The sequence below is a fragment of the Balaenoptera physalus genome, assembly GCF_965194825.1.
Source record: "Balaenoptera physalus genome assembly, chromosome: 4".
NCBI classification, from domain to species: Eukaryota; Metazoa; Chordata; class Mammalia; order Artiodactyla; family Balaenopteridae; genus Balaenoptera; species Balaenoptera physalus.
Genome location: NC_138891.1, coordinates 38,153,818 through 38,177,537, shown reverse-complemented (window position 1 = coordinate 38,177,537; position 23,720 = coordinate 38,153,818). Strand labels below are relative to the sequence as shown.

Sequence of the window (23,720 nt, the reverse complement as noted above, 5' to 3'; positions counted from 1 at the left end):
CGTTACGGTGTGCGGGCTTCTCATTGCAGTGGCTTCTCTTGTTGCGGAGCACGGGCTCTAGGCACGCAGGCTTCAGTAGTTACAGCACACGGGCTCAGTAGTTGTGGCTCACAGGCTCCAGAGCACAGGCTCAGTAGTTGTGGCACACGGGCTTAGTTGCTCCATGGCATGCAGGATCTTCCCGGACCAGGGCTCGAAACTGTGTCCCCTGCATTGGCAGGCGGATTCTCAACCACTGCACCACCAGGGAAGCCCACAAATCACCCTTTAATATTATATTCTAGAATCCTGTCTGGGAGTTCACTGGTTGTAATTTATGGTCATTCTATACATGGAATGGTATTTGTACATTATCCTCTTACTCTCTACGCATTCTCAAAGATCATCAAGAGTGGCTCTGCAATCCCACTGAAAGGTACTATCAGTCCCCAGGAATATAATTCATCCAGGTCAAGAGACCTGAACTAATGCAGAGCATATGGGTATTTCCTTACAATCCCTTTGCCCATCATGAGTTTTGGTTCCTTCTCATCAATTTGAAAATTATATTCTTACTCTAAGGAAATTTCATCCTTAACCTATTAATCACAGTTCTTTCCCTGCTCCTGGGAAAGTGCCATATCCTTATTCTAAATAAAACTCTTGCTGGATGGAGCTTATGTGCAGCCTGATGTACAAAATACAAACAGTATAAACTTCACAATTGTGAAAGCTATCAAAATGTTATTACACCATAGCAATCATGGTGGGGAAAGCTGAAAATAAGTGAAATATACATTTTGTAGAACGGGTCTTCTAGAAGTTCAGCAAAGGAAGCCAAAACATGATACTCATTATGATCTAGGAAACAAGACAAATTATAAAGTAATAGGTCCATAAGAGTAGACTCTATACTTCACTTAGCACAACCTGAATCACTGTGTAAAACAAATATATTGAACAAAAGTTTTCAATGCTATTAAATTGTAAATAGTTTTCTGTAAGTAAAACTGCAACAGGAAAATATAATAACACTTTCAAATTCTTTGTATCTACATAGGCTAATTACTTAGGACGTTTCTGTGAAACTTGAGAAGATATGAAATACTAAAATTATGTTCCCAGATGAGGTAAGTAAAACTTAGATGTTTTTTGTGAAATATAATGTGTGCTTCATTCTTATAACTTGGTGTTATATCACCTCGTTGTGTAAGTAAAATAAGAACATGCTGTCATTCTTGAGAAAAGAGCTATCATTAGCAGGATGCTTTTGCTTTTTACAAGATGCACTTTGGAGGAGGCATCAACAAATGCAGTATATTAAACAAATGCAGAGCCATTTAAAAATAAATTGTAAAATAAACTTCTCAAATGTAGTATCTGTACTTTTAAAATTATAGTTATTTAATATAAAAATGATGCAAATTTTTTAAAAGGTTAAATTAGGCTTCAGATCCTTTTCAAAACTCCTGCCTGTGCTTCAAGTGGAAAAAGCACTCAGTAACCTCCTGCTGCGCAAGTGAAGCATTCTCTGATCCAAAAATTGTTCTTCCTTCCTTTCCCCACCCATCCCATGCTTTTTGTGCTTGCGTAAGGAGGAAAGAAACAGAGAAACTATTCCACTGCTGTAAAAATGACAGCAGTATAAAATGTTAACCTTTCTAAGAAGTTTTACATTAAAAAAAATATGCCTTTACTCAAAACAATGAGTGTCTAGCTAGTGAATTTCATTCAGGTTGGGAGAAACCTTTTGAGACAGGACAGTGGACCTTCTGAGTCATTAGCAACACAGACCACCTGACCATTTCATAAGGCCATCAAGACCCTTCCTTTCAATAAGTCAACTGGCTGCACCACCAATTTAAAAATCAATTTGGTAAAGACCATGTACCCAAAACCCCTAAACCTGCATTTCCAGCAATACGGGTTTTTTTAGATACAGACAGTATTCTTCTCAAATTTATATGAAAAGGCAAAGGAACTAGAAAAGCTAAAACTGTCTTGAAAAAGAAGGATAAAGTGGGATAAGCATTTTACCTGATTTCAAGCCATACTATTATACACTAATCAACACTATGTGGTATTTGTCAAAGGATAGACGCATAGATCAATGGAATAGAATAGAGAACCCAGAAATAGATCTATATAAATATGCCAAACTGATTTTTGGCAGAGGTGTAAAAGCAATTCAGTAAAGGAAAAATAGCCTTCTCAGCAAATGGTCCTGGAACAATTAGATATCCATAGGTTTAAAAAAAAAAAAAAAAAAGGACCTCAACCTAAACCTCACACCCCATACAAAAATTAACTTACAGTGGGTCAAGGACTAAAATGTAAAACATAAAAATTTGATTTCAGAAGAAAAAAGCTTAGGAGGAAATCCTCAGGATCTAAACTAGGCAAACAGTCTTTACACTTGATACCAAAAACATGAACCATAAAAGAAAATATTGATAACCTGAATTGCACCAAAATTTAAAATTTTGCCCTGTAAAGAGGATGAAATGACAAGCTACAGACTGGGAAAAAATATTTGCAAGCCACATATCTGACAAAGGACTAGTATCTAGATTATGTAAAGAATTCTCAAAACTCAACAGTTTAAAAAACATCCAATCAGAAAATGGTCAAAAGATATGAAGAGACATCTCACCTAAAAGTATACACAGATGACGGGACTTCCCTGGTGACACAGTGGTTAAGAATCCACCTGCCAATGCAGGGGACATGGGTTCAATCCCTGGTTCGGGAAGATCCCACATGCCACGGAGCAACTAAGCCCATGCACCACAACTACTGAGCCTGTGCTCTAGAGCCTGCGAGCCACAAATACTGAGCTCATGTGCCACAACTACTGAAGCCCATGTGCCTAGAGCCCAGGCTCCACAACAAAAGAAGCCACTGCAGTGAGAAGCCCACGCATGGCAACTAGAGAAAAGCCCGCACGCAGCAGCAACGAAACCCCAATGCAACCAAAAATTTTAAAAATTTTTTAATTAAAAATTTAAAAAAAAAAGATACACAGATGCCAAATAAGCACATGAAGAGATATTCAATATCATTAGCCATTAGGAAAATGCAAATTAAAAACTTTAATGAGCTATCACTTCACACCTATCAGAAAGGTTATAATAAAAACTATTGACAGTGGTACAATATATTTAAAGTTATAAAAGAGAAAAACCTACAACAAAGAATACTCTACCCAGCAAGACTCTCATTCAGATTTGATGGAGAGATCAAAAGCTTTACAGACAAGCAAAAGCTAAAAGAGTTCAGCACTACCAAACCAGCTTTACAAGAAATGTTAACAGGATTTCCATAAGCAAAAAAAAAAAGGCCACAACTAGAAACATGAAAATTACAACAGGAAAAAGCTCAGGCAAACACATAGTAAATATAGGAAATCAACCAGGCACAAAGCTAGTAGGAAGGTTAAAAGACAAAAGTAATAAAATCATCTATACCCACAATAAGCAGTTAAGGGATACACCAAACAATCAGATGCAAAATACTATGTCAAAAAGAATAATCGTGAGGGGAGCAGAGTACAAATGCAAGGTTGTTAAAATACATTTGAAATTAAGAGATCAACAACTTAAAACAATCAAATATATATATATATATATATATATATATATATATATATATAGCTATATATAAATCTCATGGTAACCACAAACCAAAAATCTATGATACACACACAAAAAAGAAAAAGGAATCCAAACATAGCACTAAAGACAGTCATCAAATCACAAGAGGAAAGAACAAAAGAAGAAGAAAGGAACAAAAAAGACCTTAAAAAAATTAACAAAATGGCAATAAGAACATACATATCAATAATTACTTTAAATGTAAATAGACTAAATGCTCCAATCAAAAGACACGGAGTGGCTGAATGGAAACAAAAACAAGACCCGTATATATGCTGCCTACAAGAGACTCACTTCAGATCTAAAGACACACACAGACAGAAAATGAAGGGATGGAAAAAGGTATTCATTGCAAACAGAAATCAAAAGAAAGCCAGGGTAGAAATACTTGCATCAGACAAATAGACTTTAAAACAAAGAATGTTACAAGAGGCAAAGAAGGACATTACATAGTGATCAAGGGCTTAATCCAAGAAGATGTAACAATCGCAAATATACAAGCACTTAACATAGGAGCATCTAAATACATAAAGCAAATACTAACAGATATAAACGGAGAAGTTGACAGTAATACAATAATAGTAGGGGACTTTAACACCCCATTTACATCAATGGACAGATCATCCAAACAGAAAATTAATAAGGAAACACTGGTCTTAATGACACACTAGACCAGATGAACTTAATAGATATACATAGAACATTCCATCAAAAAGCAGCAGAATACACATTCTTTTCAAATGCACGTGGAATATTCTCCAGGATAGTTCATGTACAAGGCCACAAAACAAGCCTTGGTAAATTTAAGAAAACTGAAATCCTATCAAGCATCTTTTCCAACCACAATGCTATGAGACTAGGAATCAACTACAAGAAAAAAAAACCATAAAAAACACTAACATGTGGAGGCTAAACAATATGCCACTAAACAAGCAATGGTTCACTGAAGAAATCAAAGAAGAAATAAAAAAAATACATGGAGACAAAAGAAAATGAAAATACAACAATCCAAAATCTACAGGATGCAGTAAAAAAGCAGTTCTAAGAGGGAAGTTTAGAGTGATACAAGTTTACCTCAGGAAACAAGAAAAATCTCAAATAAACAATCTAACATTACACCTAAGGGAACTAGAAAAAGAAAAACAAACAAAACCCAAAGTTAGTGGAAGGAAAGAAATCATAAAGATCAGAGCAGAAACAAATTAAATAGAGACTTTAAAAAGCAATAGAAAAGATCAATAAAACTTAAGTGCTGGTTCTTTGACAAGATAAACAAAATTGATAAACCTTCAGCCAGACTCACCAAGAAAAAAAGAGAAAGGACCCAAATCAATAAAATCAGAAATGAAAAAGAAGTTACAACAGACACCATAGAAATACAAAGGACCATCAGAGACTACTAAGAACAACTGTATGCCAATACAATGGACAACCTAGAAGAAATGGACAAATTCCTAGAAATGTACAATCTCCAAAGAATGAACCAGGAAAAAATAAAAAATATGAACAGACCAACTACCAGTAATGAGACTGAATCAGTTTTTTAAAACTCTCAAAAAATGAAAGTCCAGGACCAGATAGCTTCACAGGTGAATTCTACCAAACATTTAGAGAAGAGTTAACACCTATCCTTCTCAAACTATTCCAAAAAATTGCAGAGGAACGAATGCTTCCAAATTCATTCTATGAGCCCAGCATAACCCTGATACTAAACCAAGACAAATATCACAAACAAAAAAAGAACACAGATGCAAAAATGCTCAACCAAATATTAGCAAACTGAATCAAACAATACATTAAAAGGATCATATACCATGATCAAGTGGGATTTATCCCAGGGTTGCAAGGATTTTTCAATATCTGCAAATCAATCAATGTAATACACCACATTAACAAATTGAAGAATAAGAACCATATGATCATCTCAATAGATGCAGAAAAAGCTTTTGACAAAATCCAACACCATGTATGGTAAAAACTCTCCAGAAAGCGGGCATAGAGGGAACATACCTCAACATAATAAAGGCCATATACGACAAACCTACAGCTAACATCATACTCAATGGTGAAAAGCGGAAAGCATTTCCTCTAAGATCAGGAACAAGACAAAGATGCTCACTGTCACCATTTTTGTTCAACATAGTATTGGAAGTCTTAGCCACGGCTATTAGATAAGAAAAAGAAATAAAAGGAATTCTAATTGGAATTGAAGAAGTAAAACTGTCATGGCTTGCAGATGACATGATACTATACATAGAAAATCCTAACGATGCCACGAAAAAATTACTAGAGCTCATCAATGAATCTGGTAAAGTTGCAGGATACAAAATGAATGCGCAGAAATCTGTTGCATTTCTATACACTAACAATAAACTATCAGAAAGAGAAATTAAGAAAACAGTCACATCAAAAAGAATAAAATACCTAGGAATAAACCTACCCAAAGAGGTAAGGAAAACTATAAAACACTGATAAAAGAAACTGACAATGACACAAACAGATGGAAAGATATACTGTGTTCATGGACTAGAAGAACTAATATTGTTAAAATGACCATACTACCAAAGGCAATCTGCAGAGTCAATGTAATCTCTATTAAAATACCAATGGCATTTTTCACAGAATTAGAACAAATAATTTTAAAATTTGTATGGAAATACAAAAGACCCCCAATAGTCAGAACAATGTTAAGAAAGAACAGAGCTGGAAGTATCATGCTCCCTGACTTCAGACTATAATACAAAGCTACAGTAATCAAAACAGTATGACGCTGGCACAAAAACAGAAAAAACAGATACACAGATCATTGGAGCAGAACAGAGAGCCAGAAATAAACTAACACACCTATGGTCAATTAATCTACGACAAAGGAGACAACAATATATAATGGAGAAAAGATAGTCTCTTCAATAAGGGGTGCTGGGAAAACTGGACAGCTACATGTAGAAATGAAACTAGATCATTTTCTAACATCATATACAAAAATAAACTCAAAATGGATTAAAGACCTAAATGTAAGACCAGAAATCATAAAACTCCTAGAAGAAAACAGGTGGAACTCTCTTTGACATAAATTACAACAATATTTTTTTGACCTTTCTCCTGAAGCAAAGGAAATAAAAGCAAAAATAAGCAAATGGGACATAATCAAACCTTTTGCACAGCAAAGGAAACCTTTGACAAAACAAAAAGACAATCTACTGAATGGGAAAAATATTTGCAAATGATAATATTGATAAGGGGTTAATAATCAAAATATGAACAGCTCACACAACTCAATATCAAAAAAAACCCCAAATAACTCAATTTAAAAATGGACATAAGACTTGAATAAACCTTTTCCCATGGACAACAGGCACATGAAAAGATGCTCAACATTGTTTAACCATTAGAGAAATGCAAATGAAAAACCACAAGGAGATATCATCTCACACCTGTCAGCATGGCTATCATCAAAAAGAACTCAACAAATGTGGGTGGGGATGCAGAGAAGAAAAAACCCTCATACACTGTTGGTGGGAATGTAAATTGGTGCAGCCACTGTGGCAAATGGTATGGAAGTTTCTCAAAAAAACTAAAAATAGAACTACCATATGATCTAGCAATTCCACTCCTGGGTGCATATCCAAAAGAAATGAAAACACAAATTCAAAAAGATACATGCACCCCAATGTTCATAGCAGCATTACTTACAATAGCCACAAGATATGGAAACAACTTAAGTGTCCATCAACAGATGAATGGATAAAGAAGATGTGAATGGAATACTACTCAGCCTTTAAAAAGAATGAAATTTCGCCATCTGCGATGACATGGATGGACTTGGCAGGTATTATGCTAAGTGAAGTAAGTCAGACAAAGACAAATATTGTATGAAATCACTTATATGAGGAATCTAAAAAATACAAGAAACTAGTGAATATACCAAAAAGGAAAAATAATCACAGATAAAGAGAACAATCCAGTGGTTACCAGTGGGTAGAGGGAAAGGAAGACAGGCAAGATAGGGGTAGGGGATTAAGAGGTACAAACTACTATGTATAAAATAAAGAAGCCACAAGGATATATTATACAGCACAGGGAATATAGCCAATATTTTACTGTAAATGGAGTATAACCTCTAAAAATTGTGAATCTGTTGTACACCTGAAATTATATAATTTTGTACATTGACTATACCTCAATAAAAAAATTTTTTTAACTAATGACAACATCAACGCTAAAGATGCAGAGAAACTGGATCACTCATACACTGCTGGTGAGGATGTAAAATGTTATAGCCCTCTGGAAAAGTTTGGCAGTGTTTTAGAAAACTAAACATGGAACTACCAAACAACCTAGCAATTGTACTTGGGCATTTATCACAGGAAAATAAAAACATATGTTCACATTAAAACCTATACACGAATATTTATAGCAGCTTTATGCATAATAGCCAAAAACTAGAAAAAACTCAGATGTTCTTCAACAGGTTAAACAAATTGTACTACATTCATACCATGGAATGCTACTCAGCAATAAAAAGGAATAAACTACAGATAAACACAACAACAACATGTATAAAACTCCAGAGAATTACAACTGAGAGAAAAAAAGTAATCTCAAAGACTACATATTGCATGATTCCATTTTTATAACATTCTTGAAATGACAAAATTATTGGAGACCAGATCAATGGTTCCCAGGGGTCATAAATTGGAAGAGGGAAAGTGGAGGTAAAAGGGGAGGCTGAGGTGAATGCAGCTATAAAAGGGTAACATGAGGAATCTTTGTTGTGACAGAATCCTTAACTGTGTAAATGTCAATATCCTGGTTGTGATATTGTAGTATAGTTTTGCCAGGTGTTACCACTGGAGGAAGCTGGGGAAAGGGTACATGAGATCTCTTGGTATCATTTCTCACAACTGCTTGTGAGTCTACAATGATCTCAAAATAAAATGTTTGATTTAAAAATAATAAAATACTGTAGGGGACTTTAACATCCCACTTTTCATCAAAGGATAGATCATCCAGAGAATCAACAAGGAAACACAGGCCTTAAATGATACATTAGACCAGATGGCCTTAATTGATATTTATAGAGCATTCCATCCAAAAGCAGCAGAATACACATTCTTCTCAAGTGCACATGGAACATTCTCCAAGACTGACCACATGCTGGGCCACAAAGCAGGCCTTGGTAAATTTAAGAAAACTGAAATCATATCAAGCACCTTTTCCAACCACAACACTATGAGATTAGGAATAAACTACAAGAAAAAAAACACTGTAAAAAACACAAACATGTGGAGGCTAAACAATATGCTACTAAACAACCAATGGATCACTGAAGAAATCAAAGAGGAAATAAAAAAATACCTAGAACAAATGAAAATGAAAGCACAACGACAAAACCTATGGGATACAGCAAAAGCAGTTCTAAGAGGGAAGTTGATAGCAATAAAATCTTACCTCAGGAAACAAGAAAAATCTCAAATAAACGACCTAACCTTACACCTGAAGCAATGAGAGAAAGAAGAAACAAAACCTAAAGTTAGTAGAAGGAAAGAAATCATAAAGATCAGAGCAGAAATAAATGAAATAGAGACAAAGAAAACAACAACAAAGATCAATGAAACTAAAAGCTGGTTCTTTGAAAAGATAAACAAAATGATAAACCTTTAGCAAGACTCATCAAGAAAAAAAAGGGAGAGGACACAAATCAGTAAAATTAGAAATGAAAAAGGAGAAGTTACAACTGACACCACAGAAATAAAAAGTATAATAAGAAACTACAAGCAACTGTATGCAAATAAAATGGACAACCTGGAAGAAATGGACAAATTCTTAGAAAGGTACAAGCTCCCAAGACTGAACCAGGAAGAAATAGAAAATATGAAGAGACCAATCACAAGTAATGAAATTGAAACTGTGATTAAAAAACTCCCAACAAACAAAAGTCCAGGACCTGATGGCTTCACAGGTGAATTCTATCAAATATTTAGAAAAAAGCTAACAACTAGCCTTCTGAAACTGTTCCAAAAAATTGTAGAGGAAGGAACACTCCCATACTCATTCTATGAGGCCACCATCGCCCTGATTACAAAACCAGACAAAGATACCACAAAAAAAGAAATTACAGGCCAATATCACTGATGAACATAGATGCAAAAATCCTCAACAAAATACTAGCAATCTGAATCCAACAATACATTAAAAAGATCATACACCATGATCAAGTGGGATTTATCCCAGGGATGCAAGGATTTTTCAATATCTGCAAATCAATCAGTGTGATACACCACATTAACAAATTGAAGAATAAAAACCATATGATCATCTCAATTGATGCAGAAAAGGCTTCTGACAAAATTCAACACCCATTTATGATAAAAACTCTCCAGAAAGTGGGCATAAAGGGAACATACCTTAACATAATAAAGGCCATATATGACAAACCTACAGCTAACATCATAGTCAATGGTGAAAAGCTGAAAACATTTCCTCTAAGATCAGGAACAAGACAAGGATGTCCACTCTTGTCACTATTATTCAACAGTTTTGGAAGTCCTAGCCATGGCAAACAGAGAAGAAAAAGAAATAAAAGGAATCCAAACTGGAAAAGAAGTTAAACTGTCACTATTTGCAGATGACATGATACTGTACATAGAAAATCCTAAAGATGCTACCAGAAAACTACTAGAGCTCATCAATGAATCTGGTAAAGTTGCAGGTTACAAAATTAATACACAGAAATGTTGCATTCCTATACACTAACAACAAAAGATCAGAAGGAGAAACTCAAGAAACAATCCCATTTACCATCATATCAAAAAGAATAAAATACCAAGGAATAAAGCTACCTAAGGGAGACAAAAGACCTGTATTCAGAAAACTATAACAATATAAGATGCTGATGAAAGAAATCGAAGATGACACAAACAGATGGAAAGATATACCATGTTCTTGGATTGGAAGAATCAATATTGTCAAAATGACTATACTATCCAAGGCAATCTGCAGATTCAATGCAATCCCTACCAAATTACCAATGGCATTTTTCACAGAACTAGAACAAAAAATCTTAAAATTTGTATGGAGAAATGAAAGACCCCAAATAGCCAAAGCAATCTTGAGAGAGAAAAATGGAGCTGGAGGAATCAGGCTCCCTAACTTCAGACTATACTACAAAGCTATAGTCATCAAAACAGTATGGTACTGGCACAAAAATAGAAATATAGATCAGTGGAACAGGACAGAACACCAAGAAACAAACCCCTGCACCTATGGTCAATGAATCTACAACAAAGGAGGCAAGACTATACAATGGAGGAAAGACAGTCTCTTCAATAAATGGTGCTGGGAAAACTGGACAGCCACATGTAAAAAAATGAAATTAGAACATTCTTTAACACCATACACATAAATAAACTCTAAATGGCTTAAAGACCTAAATGTGAGACTGGAGATTATAAAACTCTTAGAGGAGAACATAGGCAGAACACTCTCTGACATAAATCGCAGCAATATCTTTTTCGATCCATCTCCCAGAATAATAGAAATAAAAATAAAAATAAACAAATGGGACCTAATTAAACTCAAAAGCTTTTGTACAGCAAAGGAAATCACAAACAAAACAAAAAGAAAACCCACAGAATGGGAGAAAATATTTGTAAATGATGTGACTGACAAGAGATTAGTCTTCAAAATTTACAAACAGCTCATGCAGCTTAATATCATCAAAGCAAACAACCCAATCAAAAAATGGGCAGAAGACCTAAATAGACATTTCTCCAAAGAAGACATACAGATGGCCAAGAAGCACATGAAAAGATGTTCAACATCACTAATTATTAGAGAAATGCAAATCAAAACTACGAGATATCCCCTCACATCAGTCAAAATGGCTATCATCAAAAAATTCACACACAACAAATGCTGGAGAGGGTGTGGAGAGAAGGGAACCCTCCTACACTGTTGGTGGGAATGTAAATTGGTACAACCACTATGGGGAACAGTATGGAGATTCCTTAAAAAACTAAAAATAGATCTACCATATGATTCTGCAATCCCACTCCTGGGCAAACATCTGGAGAAAAACATGGTTCTAAAGGATACACACACCCCATTGTTCATTGAAGCACTGTTTACAATAGCCAAGACATGCAAGCAACCTAAATGCCCATTGACAGAGGAATGGATAAAGAAGATGTGGTACATATATACAATGGAATATTATTCAGCTATTAAAAAGAATGAAATAATTCCCTTTGCAGCAACATGGATGGACCTAGAGACTGTCATAGTGAGTAAAGTAAGTCAGGCAGAGAAAGCAAGATATCTTATATCAGTTATATGCAGAATCTAAAAAGAAATGATACAAATGAACTTATTTACAAAACAGACACAGACTCACAGACTTAGAGAAGAACTTTTGGTTACCAGTGGGGAAGGTTAGGGGGAAGGGATAGTTAGGGAGTGTGGGATTAACATGTACACACTGCTATATTTAAAATGGATAACAACAAGGACTTACTGTATAACACAGGGAACTCTGCTCAGTATTATGTAACAACATAAATGGGAAAAGAATTTGAAAAAGAATAGATACATGTATATGTATCACTGAAAAAAAAATAATGTTGACAATAAAGATAATGGTTTAAAGCTATATCTATCTATCTATCTATCTATATACATATATATATGTAAATCTGGGACTAAAATACCAGAGATTAATCCATAAAGAAATTTTATTGAGCAATTTTAAGAAATGTTGTTTTCATACACAAATTATACATGACACACCTATGTTTCTTTTGTCATTAGTTTCAAAAGCACAATTGCTTAAAAAGACAACACATATACCCGCACACACATCACTACTTTTCCAGGATGCTAGTGCTAATGTTTCTAAGACAATTTTCTCTTTTTTCTCTACTTTAACTGAACACAAAATCTGACCCTAGCCACAGTGGCCCAAAATGACCTGGAAAATTAAGTTTATTTTTTCTGGCAATGACAATCTGTGCTTGGAAATATAAAACTGTTATTCTGAATAAATTTCAAAGTTCCAAAGTACTAAAATTACTTTACTGAAACAGGACAAAATGAGCTGTTACTGGTAGGGAAAGGGATTGTTATCCCAGAAAGCACAGTGTGCTCTCCAGCCCTTGCACTGCCACTTCTGTTTTGTAAAATAAATAACTCCGGTCTCTTTATTTTACTTTGTGTCCTGTGGTAATAAATATCTCCTGAAGCTGAAATCCTATTACAAGTGCTCATTTTGTCACCATTTAAAAAAACAAGAGATCAGTTCTACTTTTGCAAAATAACTGATTTTTCCACTGATTTGTTGAGGTTGTTCTGACTTCTGTATATGTCTTCTAGCAAAAACAGCAAAAAGGAAAGTTATTCATTGCTTTTTTTTCTAAAAAGAGGAGTCCATATGCCTCTGAGATAGGTGGACATTCAAGAGCGGAAGAGATATAGAATTATTACTTTGCTGATCTATAAATGCTGTTTTAGTTTTAAACTGTGGCAATAAAACCCCAAACACAGAACCATACTATCATTACAGGTACATTCTGCTTTCAGAATGCTAGATGAAAATTCTAGCAAAGCTACTGCTTATTGGAGGTCAGAGACAGGTAGGAGTCAGCTCAGTCTAGAGAGTAGATTTACAGATATGATCTAAGTACATATAGAAGTAAACTGTGGAGTCTAGCAGCAAAGGGGATAAGTATGGTCTTGCCGTCCAGCCCATGGGCCTGTTTTACATTTTCTGCCAGTTGGGGAAATGGGAACCTGAAACATGTTTTATGCTCAATCAAAAATTGCGATAAAAAGCAAAAAGATTAGGGAGTGATAGTCAAAAGATTATCTTATTCTTTCTTCCCTAAGATTCCCTAAGATGAGACCAGGCAGGAAGGGGCGGGGGGGGGAATGATTTAACAATCTTCGCTTTCTAATCAGGCAACGGACTCTCTAACTAGAGCTTATTATCATCAGCATTCTTCTCCACACTTTTCCTTTGGTGGCCATCTCCCCCCGCCCCACACACACACAATAACTTTTTCTTGCAAATCTTTCTACTGCTACCTATTTTACTATTAGTAGTACAGTGTAGTACAGCCATTTTCATTTCCTTTATCACATATCTTTCATGTATTTCATCAACCATCCCATTTCCATATCATACAGCAAAAGTACAGAAAGAAATAAAGAGGAAAGACTCCCCTTACCTTCCCTTCCTTGATTTCTACACTAACCTTCCTTGACTACACACAGAAAAAAAGGAAACACAGCAGGGCCTTCTCTAGAAAGAATAGCCAGCATAAAAACTAACATAAAAAGTTAACAAAAGAACAAGAAAAAAAAAAAAAAAGCCTTTGAAAGACCTCTCTGTCACTGTACACTGATCTACCCACCTCATGTCTTTTTCTATCCAATAAAGAACTGTAGCACAATTTCCAAGCCATTATTAAACACAAAGATTTGTTTTATCTTAATAATGAAATAGGGACTTCCCTGGTGGCGCAGTGGTTAAGAATCCACTTGCCAATGCAGGGGACACGGGTTCAAGCCCTGGTCCGGGAAGATCCCACATGTCGTGGAACAACTAAGCCCATGCGCCACAACTACTGAGCCTACGCTCTAGAGCCTGCAAGCCACAACTACTGAGCCCGTGAGCCACAACTACTGAAGCCCGCATGCCTAGAGCCCGTGCTGCACAGCAAGAGAAGCCACTGCAATGAGAAGCCCGCACACCGCAATGAAGAGTAGCCCCCGCTCGCCACAACTAGAGAAATCTCGTGCGCGGCAATGAAGACCCAACGCAGCCAAAAATAAATAAATTTTAAAAAAAATAATAATAATAATAATAATAATGAAATGGTTGTAATCTGAAGTACTCCTATTACTATTATAAGCTATATATCTATCTAACATGATTGTGTATAGAATGATGTACGCAAGCTGACTAAATAGATATACTGGCTGATCACTAGGCAATTTAACCAGTTACATTATGGACAATCTAGAGGAATCAAATATAGGTAAGAAGTTATGGAAAACAAGTAACTGACATGCTCAGACCAAGCTTTAATAGGCTGTGGGATGCATCTACATATTTTTGGTTGCTTTATCATCAAGTACCCAAAACAGTGTCTGGCACATTATAGGCACTTGATAAATATTTGTTGTACAAATGTATCTAACTTAGGTCTGAAAAAGTGCAAAGCGGCACTTTATACTCTAAACATTTAGCAGGCCAAGGGCTACTATCAGCTCACTTGTCCAGGACCTTAGGCAACTGAGCTGCTCCTGGCCTCCTCACCTCTCTGCACTATATGGACAGCTGCCTGCCATTCGAGCTTTAAGAATAGAACCATATTTATAAAATGCTTGGTTTTAGCATTTTTAAACAATTTACTTAAACATTCAAAAAAAAACGCATTCTTCAAGTCATAAAAACTCTGTTAAAATAAATATATACTCTTTCACGCATTTGAAACACTTATGTTGTTAAACATTCTCTAACCTGGCCAGTTTCTTCTCACCAGTAAGCTTTTGTTCTCTAGGCCCAGAATGCCCTATTCCCTGTCTGTCTCTAGAAATATTTAGCTTTCAAGGGCCAATTCCAGTTCTATCTCCTGCATAAAGATCCTCCCTTGACCATCCTAATACTCAGGGATTCCTCTCCCCACCTTCTCCATTTTCAGAGAAGATACTATCTTATGTGACATTTAAATCAAACAGTATCTTTTAGAGGGTTTTTTTTTTTTTCATGTCATTATATATCTGCTTCCTGACAGATGACTGGTATCTGAGTATGGGTATTGTTTCTTGCAGATTGTTTTGTTTTGTTTCTTTTAATCTCTACCACACCAGGCTAGTACACGGAAGTAACTCAGTTGAGGGAGGGATAGGACACTCCATGTCTTCAAACACATCTAGGCACCATTTCTCAGGTAAGCATAGCAGAGCTGAGTTCCCTCTGTGCTTACTCTCTCATACTTAAAAGGTGAAGCAAATTAAATGCAATGGTTTAAAAGGTCTTTTCTGGTAACTGGACTTCCCTTCCAGTTCCTGCTAGATTGCCATTTACATAAATCTAAAGGACATGCAGTAGAAGTAAGCATCAAGTTAAATCAATGGCATGATTAATGTTAACAGGCAGCCCAAAACAACATGCACAAAGGATAAAAGCATATCTGAGAGCTGACTGCAATTTTTAATTAAAAACTAACGACTGGTGATTAATTAAGAGCTGACTATAGATTTACTTTAAAAACTGAATGATTAATGACAGTTATGGTTTGAGGTTTTAATTCATAATTTGTCAATCAGTTTCAAAGAGATATATTTTTAATTATGCTGTTAGCAATGTATGCATTGCCAAACTAAACATGGGAGAAATGCTTTTGCCTGAGGACAGCTATAAATTAACAGGGAGGAAAGTAGCATAGCAACTGTGAAAAAGAATTGATTGTTAACCAGATTAAATGAGTTGATATCTATGTAAGGCCTTAAAACATGGTAAAATAAGAACTAAGGTGAAACTGAAATAGACCCTTATAGAGAGACACACTTAAAATTTTTGCATCATAAAAAGTTACAAACTAATTATAATTTCTGTAGTGGTTTACTACTAATTATTTGTTTTGCAAATATAGAATAAATATCACTTAAAATTTTAAACAGACCCATTTATGTCCGTTGGTTTTTTTTTTTAATTAGTTTTTTGTTTGTTTGTTTGTTTTCTGAAAAGCTGCTAGAAAAATATCTAAATATAGTATTTGGCCATTGCTGGAGCCCTCTTTTCACAAGAGCTCCACAAACACCTGGTCAAATACCATGCCAGAATTATATATCTGTCTTCTTTCACAGGTCGAACATTCTTTGCACTGAATTCTACAGTTTTGACCATTACAATTACTCCCTTCCCTACCCCACCAATTCACTGCAGATCCTCTGACTAAAATAAATATAAAACCTCTGAATTCATTCTCCCATGTTTTAGAATGATCTGTTAAAATGCTCCTAATGTTGTGCTGTAATAACATAATAGCATACCTTTTGGATTTCTTCAGGTAATGCGTGCGTGGGAATGTGACGGTCCATAATTTCTCATGATACCCTGAGGGAGCTCTGAAGTAACATAACCTAAAAACATTGATGGTGATAGTCAGAATTAAAACAATGTGAAGAAAATTCAAATTAAAAGAAATAAATTCCTAGGAGTATTTGGGGATCAAGGGTGATAACTGTTTCAACAGATGTTTGTTTCATCAACTCAATGTTCAAAGGTACAAATGGGTTTTTTTCAGTTAGTTACGAGGCCAATAGAACAGGAAAGATCTCGAGAGAGACTACTGAATTAGAGATAATACTTTCTCTCTTTGGAACTTTACAGTCTAATTGTAACTTCTGTGGTGGTTTACTACTAGTTATTTGCTTTGCAAATACAGAATAAGGATAACAAAATTGTAAACAGATCGATTTATTTCATTTAAAAGAAAGGTTTTTTTTCTGAAAAGCTGCTAGAAAAAATATCTAAATAGAGTATTTTAGTTCAGCAGATAAGAAAAGCAATTGTGACATGAATGCTGGTTTAAATGATGAAGTACAGAAAAGGATATTTAGAGTTATCAGGTTAAGTATGATATGCAGGCATTGAACAGAAGAGTCAACAAAGTATGAGAAGCCAAGTGCCAATTTTACCACAGATGGACATTTATATAATTTTTATGCAGATGTTTTACTTTTAGTAGATTTTCATTTTCTAATAAAACAATTCAAGACAAAACTCTATCACTACTTTCATAAAACCACACAAGATGAATGAAGGGGCACTTTGGGTTCTTTTTTGTAAATCTTTCCCAAATATGGAGAAAGAATAGACAGTCCAGTTTCAGGAGTGAGAGATATGTATATATAGAAAGAGAGAGAGAGAGACAGAGGAGTAGTGAAGGGGGACAGCAGAGTAAGATGATACAGGCACAATTCCATAGCAGGAAAGAAGGCCTGAGGGCCAGGAGTTGTAGACAAGGAACAATCTAGAAGTTCAGGAAAAAAAATGTCTTATCTTTCTCATGGGAGTAGGGAATTAGTGAAGGCTGCCTGAGGTGGTTTACTTTTGATCAGGATAAGATTTTGACAAAGAGAGACTGAAGAGGCATAGTACTCTATCAGAGACAGTAACCCCAGCAACATAGCAAGGTGCCAGGAAAATTGTAGTTGACAAAAATTCCTGTAGAGGCAGTATTTTTTTTAATTGTGCAAGTATTGGTGGAAGAGAGGATTTCCCATCCCCTGTGGTAGCACAGAGTTCCACGTTTTAATGAGCTGCTGTTTAAAACAAATAGCTAGTGGGCTGTCTTCTGACATGAACATAATGTGTTTCTGCGTGCGGGGATGGGGGGTAAAGTTAACTGATGTAGTTAACATAGGCCCACATGGCCAAGTACATAATCATCTGATGTTTGGCAGACTGTCATGGTGATGTGGCAAGAGCTCATTCCTCACAGAAAGCTCATTATTCTCATTTCTGCCATTTTACAATGGGCTCACCATCGGTAAAATAAGATGGCATCATCTTAATTAAACTCTATTGGGAGCAGAATTTTTCCCAAAATTACCAACTAAATCTCCTTTTTAAATTTCATGCATAAATTCATTTGAGAGCATGGATCTAGAGACACTATAAACAAGGTATAGTAGAACAGTATCGTTATTCTACATCTATTCCAATTTTGTGGCCTTACTATACAGAGTGGGAAAAATTGGTAGGTCTGATTATTGAGGAAAAATTAAAAATAAAATATCCTGCCAATCCAGAAAATCTCTCCATGATGCAGAGAGAAAACAATTTTATTACTGAATAAGCATTTAACTAGACTGTGATGCACAGCACAGCTAATCTGCTAATGAGATTACAAAGACAGAAGGAAATCCCACTCTTTTTATACAGCCAAACAGATACACTCCATTACATACAATGTTCTCAAGATAAATGATAACTTGTCCTCAACACAGCTTGCTATACTCTCTTTCATAGTTTGTTTTAAATTCAACTGGTAATTGAAGTAGCCACCTGTGCTAGCTAAGAGCGTTTGTTCTAAGGAATACATATCTCTATGACAAAGCAGGTGGTTACTAGAAGTACGAAACTCTCAAGGTAATATGGAGATAGGGGCCTTATCTTCCTTGATGTTTACATTTTAAAGAAATGGCTCCCAGGTGCTCCAGAAGAACATTCTGGGTCTTTAAAATATGTGCATACATAATTAAAGGAATAGAGGAAGCCCTCACAAATAAGAGGTTTCCCAAGAAAGGGAGAGGAGAGGTCTCTTTCCCTTTAGGCAAGAGGGAAATTTTTAATTTACTCTTGCATTGTTTTGCGTTTTTTATCAAAAGAGACTCTTTTATTCTCTCACATTACACACTTTGTAGACTGCCCTTAGACAGGAGGTAAGGTGATAACCGGCAGCAGCCGCGTTAGGTATTTGTGAACCTCCTCTCTGACAGGATCACGAGGCAGATGTCAAAAATACAGACACGTCCCCCATTGCCCACTTCCGATTCCCTTCCTGACACCAGTGTCACGTTGGGCCATTAACTCACATTCAGCTCTCAGGCCCTTCCCTAAAGAACTATTCCCTTGGTGTGAATCACCCACAGATGAGTAGGTCAGGGTCAGGTGAAGCGGAAGTTCACGTCCTAAGACTTTTCTAAAGCGGCGGGATTTTCCAAACAGAAATCAACTGCAAGTCCAGCCAAAACGGCTGCAAGCGTTTTGAAATCTGTCCCTTTCTAACCCCGTTCCATCGGGACCTGCGGTGGCAGGAAGAGGAGAAGGAGAAGGAGGAGGAGGAGAGTGCGGGGTGAGGCCGAGCCGCGCACTCGCGGGGAGAAGAGGGCGTCGGGCCCGGCGGGCTTGCGGAGACACGACAGGGGCTGCAGCTGGGGTCAGACGCTAGGCGCCGGGCCCATCCCCTGGGCGCGAGACCACGCCTCGGCTTTCCGGCCCTCTCCCCGGGTGCCAGCACGCCTCCGCTCCGGAACTGCTCCCGGGAACCGGGTCATCCCAGGGCTCAAGGAAGCCTTCCATTGTCTCTCACCTAGACTTCAATTCTGCCGGGTACGAAAGGGCTTTCCCGGTCTCCCAGGAGACCGTGCTGCACGTCGGCCTGACGTCAGGGCGCGATGACGTCACGCCCACGCCGCACCCCAACGCAGAAGCGGGGCTCCCGGGCGCCGCCCGGGGTCCCAAGTGCTGCGCGAAAGCGGGAAATCTCGTGGCGGGGCTCGGAGAAAGGCCTGGGCTTACGCTGGGGGCTGTGAGAGGGAGGCAGTGGGTGAGAAGGGCGAGGCAGGGGAGGGCGGGCTGGAGTCGTGGGGGCGACTGCTGGGATGGAGGGAGACGTTCCCAGCCATGCGGCGGGTTGGAGAGACGCTGGTTGAGGTGGAGGCCAAAGGCCGTCTACCTCTCACGTCAGGCCCCAGAGTCCTTGTGGCGGACGCAGCAGTGGGCAATTATTGTTCTTGAGCGGAAAGAAGAGAGATGCCTGTAGAGGCCATGGGTATAAAGGGAAGCTCTGGTCTCAGTCATTGCAGGGAGGGCAAGTTAATTGGGAAGGTGTTAGTAAAATTTTCATACTAGTCCGAAAGTAGTCAAGATGAAGGGCTTAGTTCAAAAGATATCTTGAGACCCGCTAGTCCACAATTTATAGAAGGCTGCCCACCCTTACACGTGACTTACTTTCCTTTCTTCGTTCAAAAGAAAGTGTTTATGGATGACCTACTACGTAGTAAGCAACTGCATACCAGGCTGGGGTGATGCTCAGTGACTGAATCAATGCAGGGAACTCGTTCATAGTCCAGATCTCTCCTTTGAGGATTTTATGAGGTCCGAAATGCAGCTCTTCCAAGAAATAGAACATTCGCAGCTTGCTAGCCGGTTACGAGACTTACTACTATTGAATGAAATAAGGTTGAGTAAATACAAAAAAAATACAAAATACACTTAACCTGATTGATATTTTTGCCCCAACGCCTACCAGTGACTTTCTGCTTCCACTCCCTAAAAGAGAGCATCTTTCTTCATTTGAAAAAGATAAGCAATAATTAGAGGATGGAAGAGAGGATTAAGGGAAGCAGAGGACAGCCAATGAAGTGGTCAAGTACAGCATGTTTATGAGAAATGCAAAGAACTTTCAGAGCTTTTCATCCTCAGCATGTTTCTTTGAGGGACAATGAAGTAGGACTGTTCTCATTTTGTAACAATGGGGGTTTAGGTTAGGGGGTTTAGCATACACATCCATGGAGTGCTTTATCTGGAACAGGAATTGCATACCTAAAGCAAGATCACTCTTCTGAGCTAGTTTGGCTATTGTATGATTATTAGCATTAATAATATTTATTGAGTACTTTGTATATATGATAAGGAAACACTTTAAGGATGAGAAGATCCAGCTGCAAGGCTGTAATTCATTGTGTGGTCTCATTTCACCTGTGCTTATTCATCTCTACAGTGACATTGAGACCGATTTTCCTTCCACTGTAAATGTCCCTTAGACTTTCACACTGTCCAATAAGATAGGCACTTGTGACTACTTAATTTGGTTAAAATGAAATAAAATTTCGAATTCCATTCGTTTATTGCACTAGCCACATTTCAAGTCCTCAGTAGTCACATGTTGCTACCACATGAGACAGCACATATATAGAACATTTTCATCATCAAAGAAAGTTCTGTTGAACACTGGTAGACCCAGTAAGAATTTACAGGATAAAAGGAGTTGATAAATTGTGAAGAACAGACCTTGTTAGAAGAGTAGCAGTGAAAAGTTGTATTCCTTAACACCACAGACCCACCCCTACCCTCACTCCATATAAGGAACCAGCTCGCCCCCCACACCCCCTCCACTCCACCCCCGCAGGGAGCAAGCAAGAGAACCTGTTACTTGTTTTCGCTCCCTAGTGCTGCAGCAGGATTCCCAGTAAAGCCTTGCCTGGAAGGAAAAAAAAAAAAAGGATAAAGATGAAGAGTTGTAACAGGGTTTTACAAAACAGGTTTTTAAAAAAGTTAAAAAAAAAAAAAAAAGTAATCCAAAACGCCTCTTCCCATTGTTGGTGTGTGTTTTTTCTTGACTCTTGGTTGGTCTCAGTCTCTCCCTTTACCTCTCCAGGTTTTTTTTCTTTGTCCCTTTTGTTTTTCCAGTCCTTTTCCCCACCCCATTACTGGCCATACTGGAACTGAAGTAGAATTTAAAGCATTTCCATCATTGGACATACTGAATAAAGTTTTGTTTTATCCTCTTCTTAAATTTTAAATTAGGTAAGTTTCACTTTTTATTGTGACTTTTAAAAATAATCAGTGAGAACCAAATTGAGTTCCTTTTAACCTCTTCTGTGACCCTTTATTATTATTTTTCTCCGGTGGGTCAATGACCCCTGAAAGGAGAAAAAAAAAAAATACTCCCTAGTTTTGGAAGTAGAGTCTCTGTAAAGTGATAAACTAGGGCTTTCCACGTGGTCCGCACACCTTTGTGTTGTAGCATTAACATTTGTGAGAACACAGCGTCTATGCTTCTGTTATGAATTTGAATTTACCTAAGATATTTATCCAGCAAGGCATTGTCATTCATCCCATTCATTCTGGTAAGTAATATTATGCCCCCTCCTCTCCTCTCCCTGTCCCCACATGAAGAGCATTTGGGAGAATAGGTACTTTGTCTGCAAGTCTGATACAAAGACCAGGAAGTCTACCCAAGATTGCTTATTTTAAAGTGAGCTCAATACTGTACAAAGGGAGCATGACAAAATTACAGTTAGCCCAACTTTATTTTTATCCTGTGAATCAGAACACAGTACAACACAACACTGAGATCCTCAAAAGTTTGAAAAAAATTGTTGCAGACGGGCTTCCCAGATTGGAAGCAACAATGGCTTTCACAGCTATTTCTGGGTTCCATCCAATGCAAGTGCAGAATTTTTTAAAAGCTAACATTTACTGGGCTCATTCCTGGCATTTCATACACAATGTCTCATTTATGGAGAATCCTTCCAAACATAACTCAGTCAGATCCTATTTATTGTTTACTCTCTCAAATGATGGAAGTGGCCAAGGGCATGACCCAACACTTCAGCACTAAAGTATACTTGGACCAAATATGAGTGTAAGCAGAAGCACCTGGGACTCCTGTATTGGGTTAGCTGACTCTGCCAGCCAGCCAGTACCCACGGGGCCTCAGCCTGCTATGGATGTCACATGTAAATACCCAAGAAGTATTTAATTCTGGAAATGTAACTTTGTGTTATACTTACTTTTTTCATAACTTTCCCCATACAGCTTCATTTAAAAAAAAAAAAAGTCAGCTACAAGTGACCACCTGCTTTTTGTACTTACCACATTTTATTCCCACCAAAATGTGGATAGGATTTTCTTTTGTATTTTTTTAACTGCTAATCAATAGTTAAGACTCCTTTGTAAAACTGCTTTGTCTATTTTGAACCCCAAATAACTCTGGTCTAGAGGTGGCTTGAACACAAAATACTATTTGTGGGTTTAGACTCTATATTTTTGAATCCATCACATGTGCAGTGTAAACTAGAATACCTAATAAAATGAAGGTCACAATGTTTAAATAGCGCTTCTCTCTAGGAGTTCAAATGTTTTGTCATCTGTGCAGAAATAAATTGTGTACTGAACTCTTTTTAGCCCTGAGAATATGATTATTGAACAAAATTTCCAATGAGACAAGTTAGGCCTTAAAGCAATAAACATCTACTTTCAAATATTAAAAGTCAAGCTCAACAGTGAAACCTTTGATGATCATAAATGTATTCTTTTGTGGCCTGTTCACTATTGGTAAGAGCTTTACCCAAAAATGTACTGTGTGCCAAATATAGTTTAATATTTGTCAAATGAATATGTTTATTTTTAATTGAGATATAACGGACATATAACATTATATCAGTTCCAGGTATCCAGCAGAATGATTCAATGTTTGTTTATATTGTAAAATAATCACAAGTCTAGTTAACATCCATCACCACACATACAAATTTTTTTTCTTGTGATGAGAGCTTTTAAGATCTACT

The 23,720-nt window shown here is 37.0% G+C and overlaps 1 protein-coding gene across 1 annotated transcript in view; it reads right to left on the bottom strand.

Moving 5' to 3' along the window:
• Positions 1-23,720, bottom strand: part of LEKR1 (leucine, glutamate and lysine rich 1) — a 331,218-nt gene that overhangs the window by 300,989 nt on the left and 6,509 nt on the right. Inside the window, exons 2-4 of the mRNA XM_082459714.1 lie at positions 21,574-21,628; positions 20,442-20,590; positions 16,689-16,778 (exon numbers count right to left, since the gene is read on the bottom strand). Coding sequence (XP_082315840.1) covers positions 16,689-16,736 — 48 coding nt within the window. The 5' untranslated portion in view covers positions 16,737-16,778; positions 20,442-20,590; positions 21,574-21,628. The remainder of the gene's footprint in view (positions 1-16,688; positions 16,779-20,441; positions 20,591-21,573; positions 21,629-23,720) is intronic.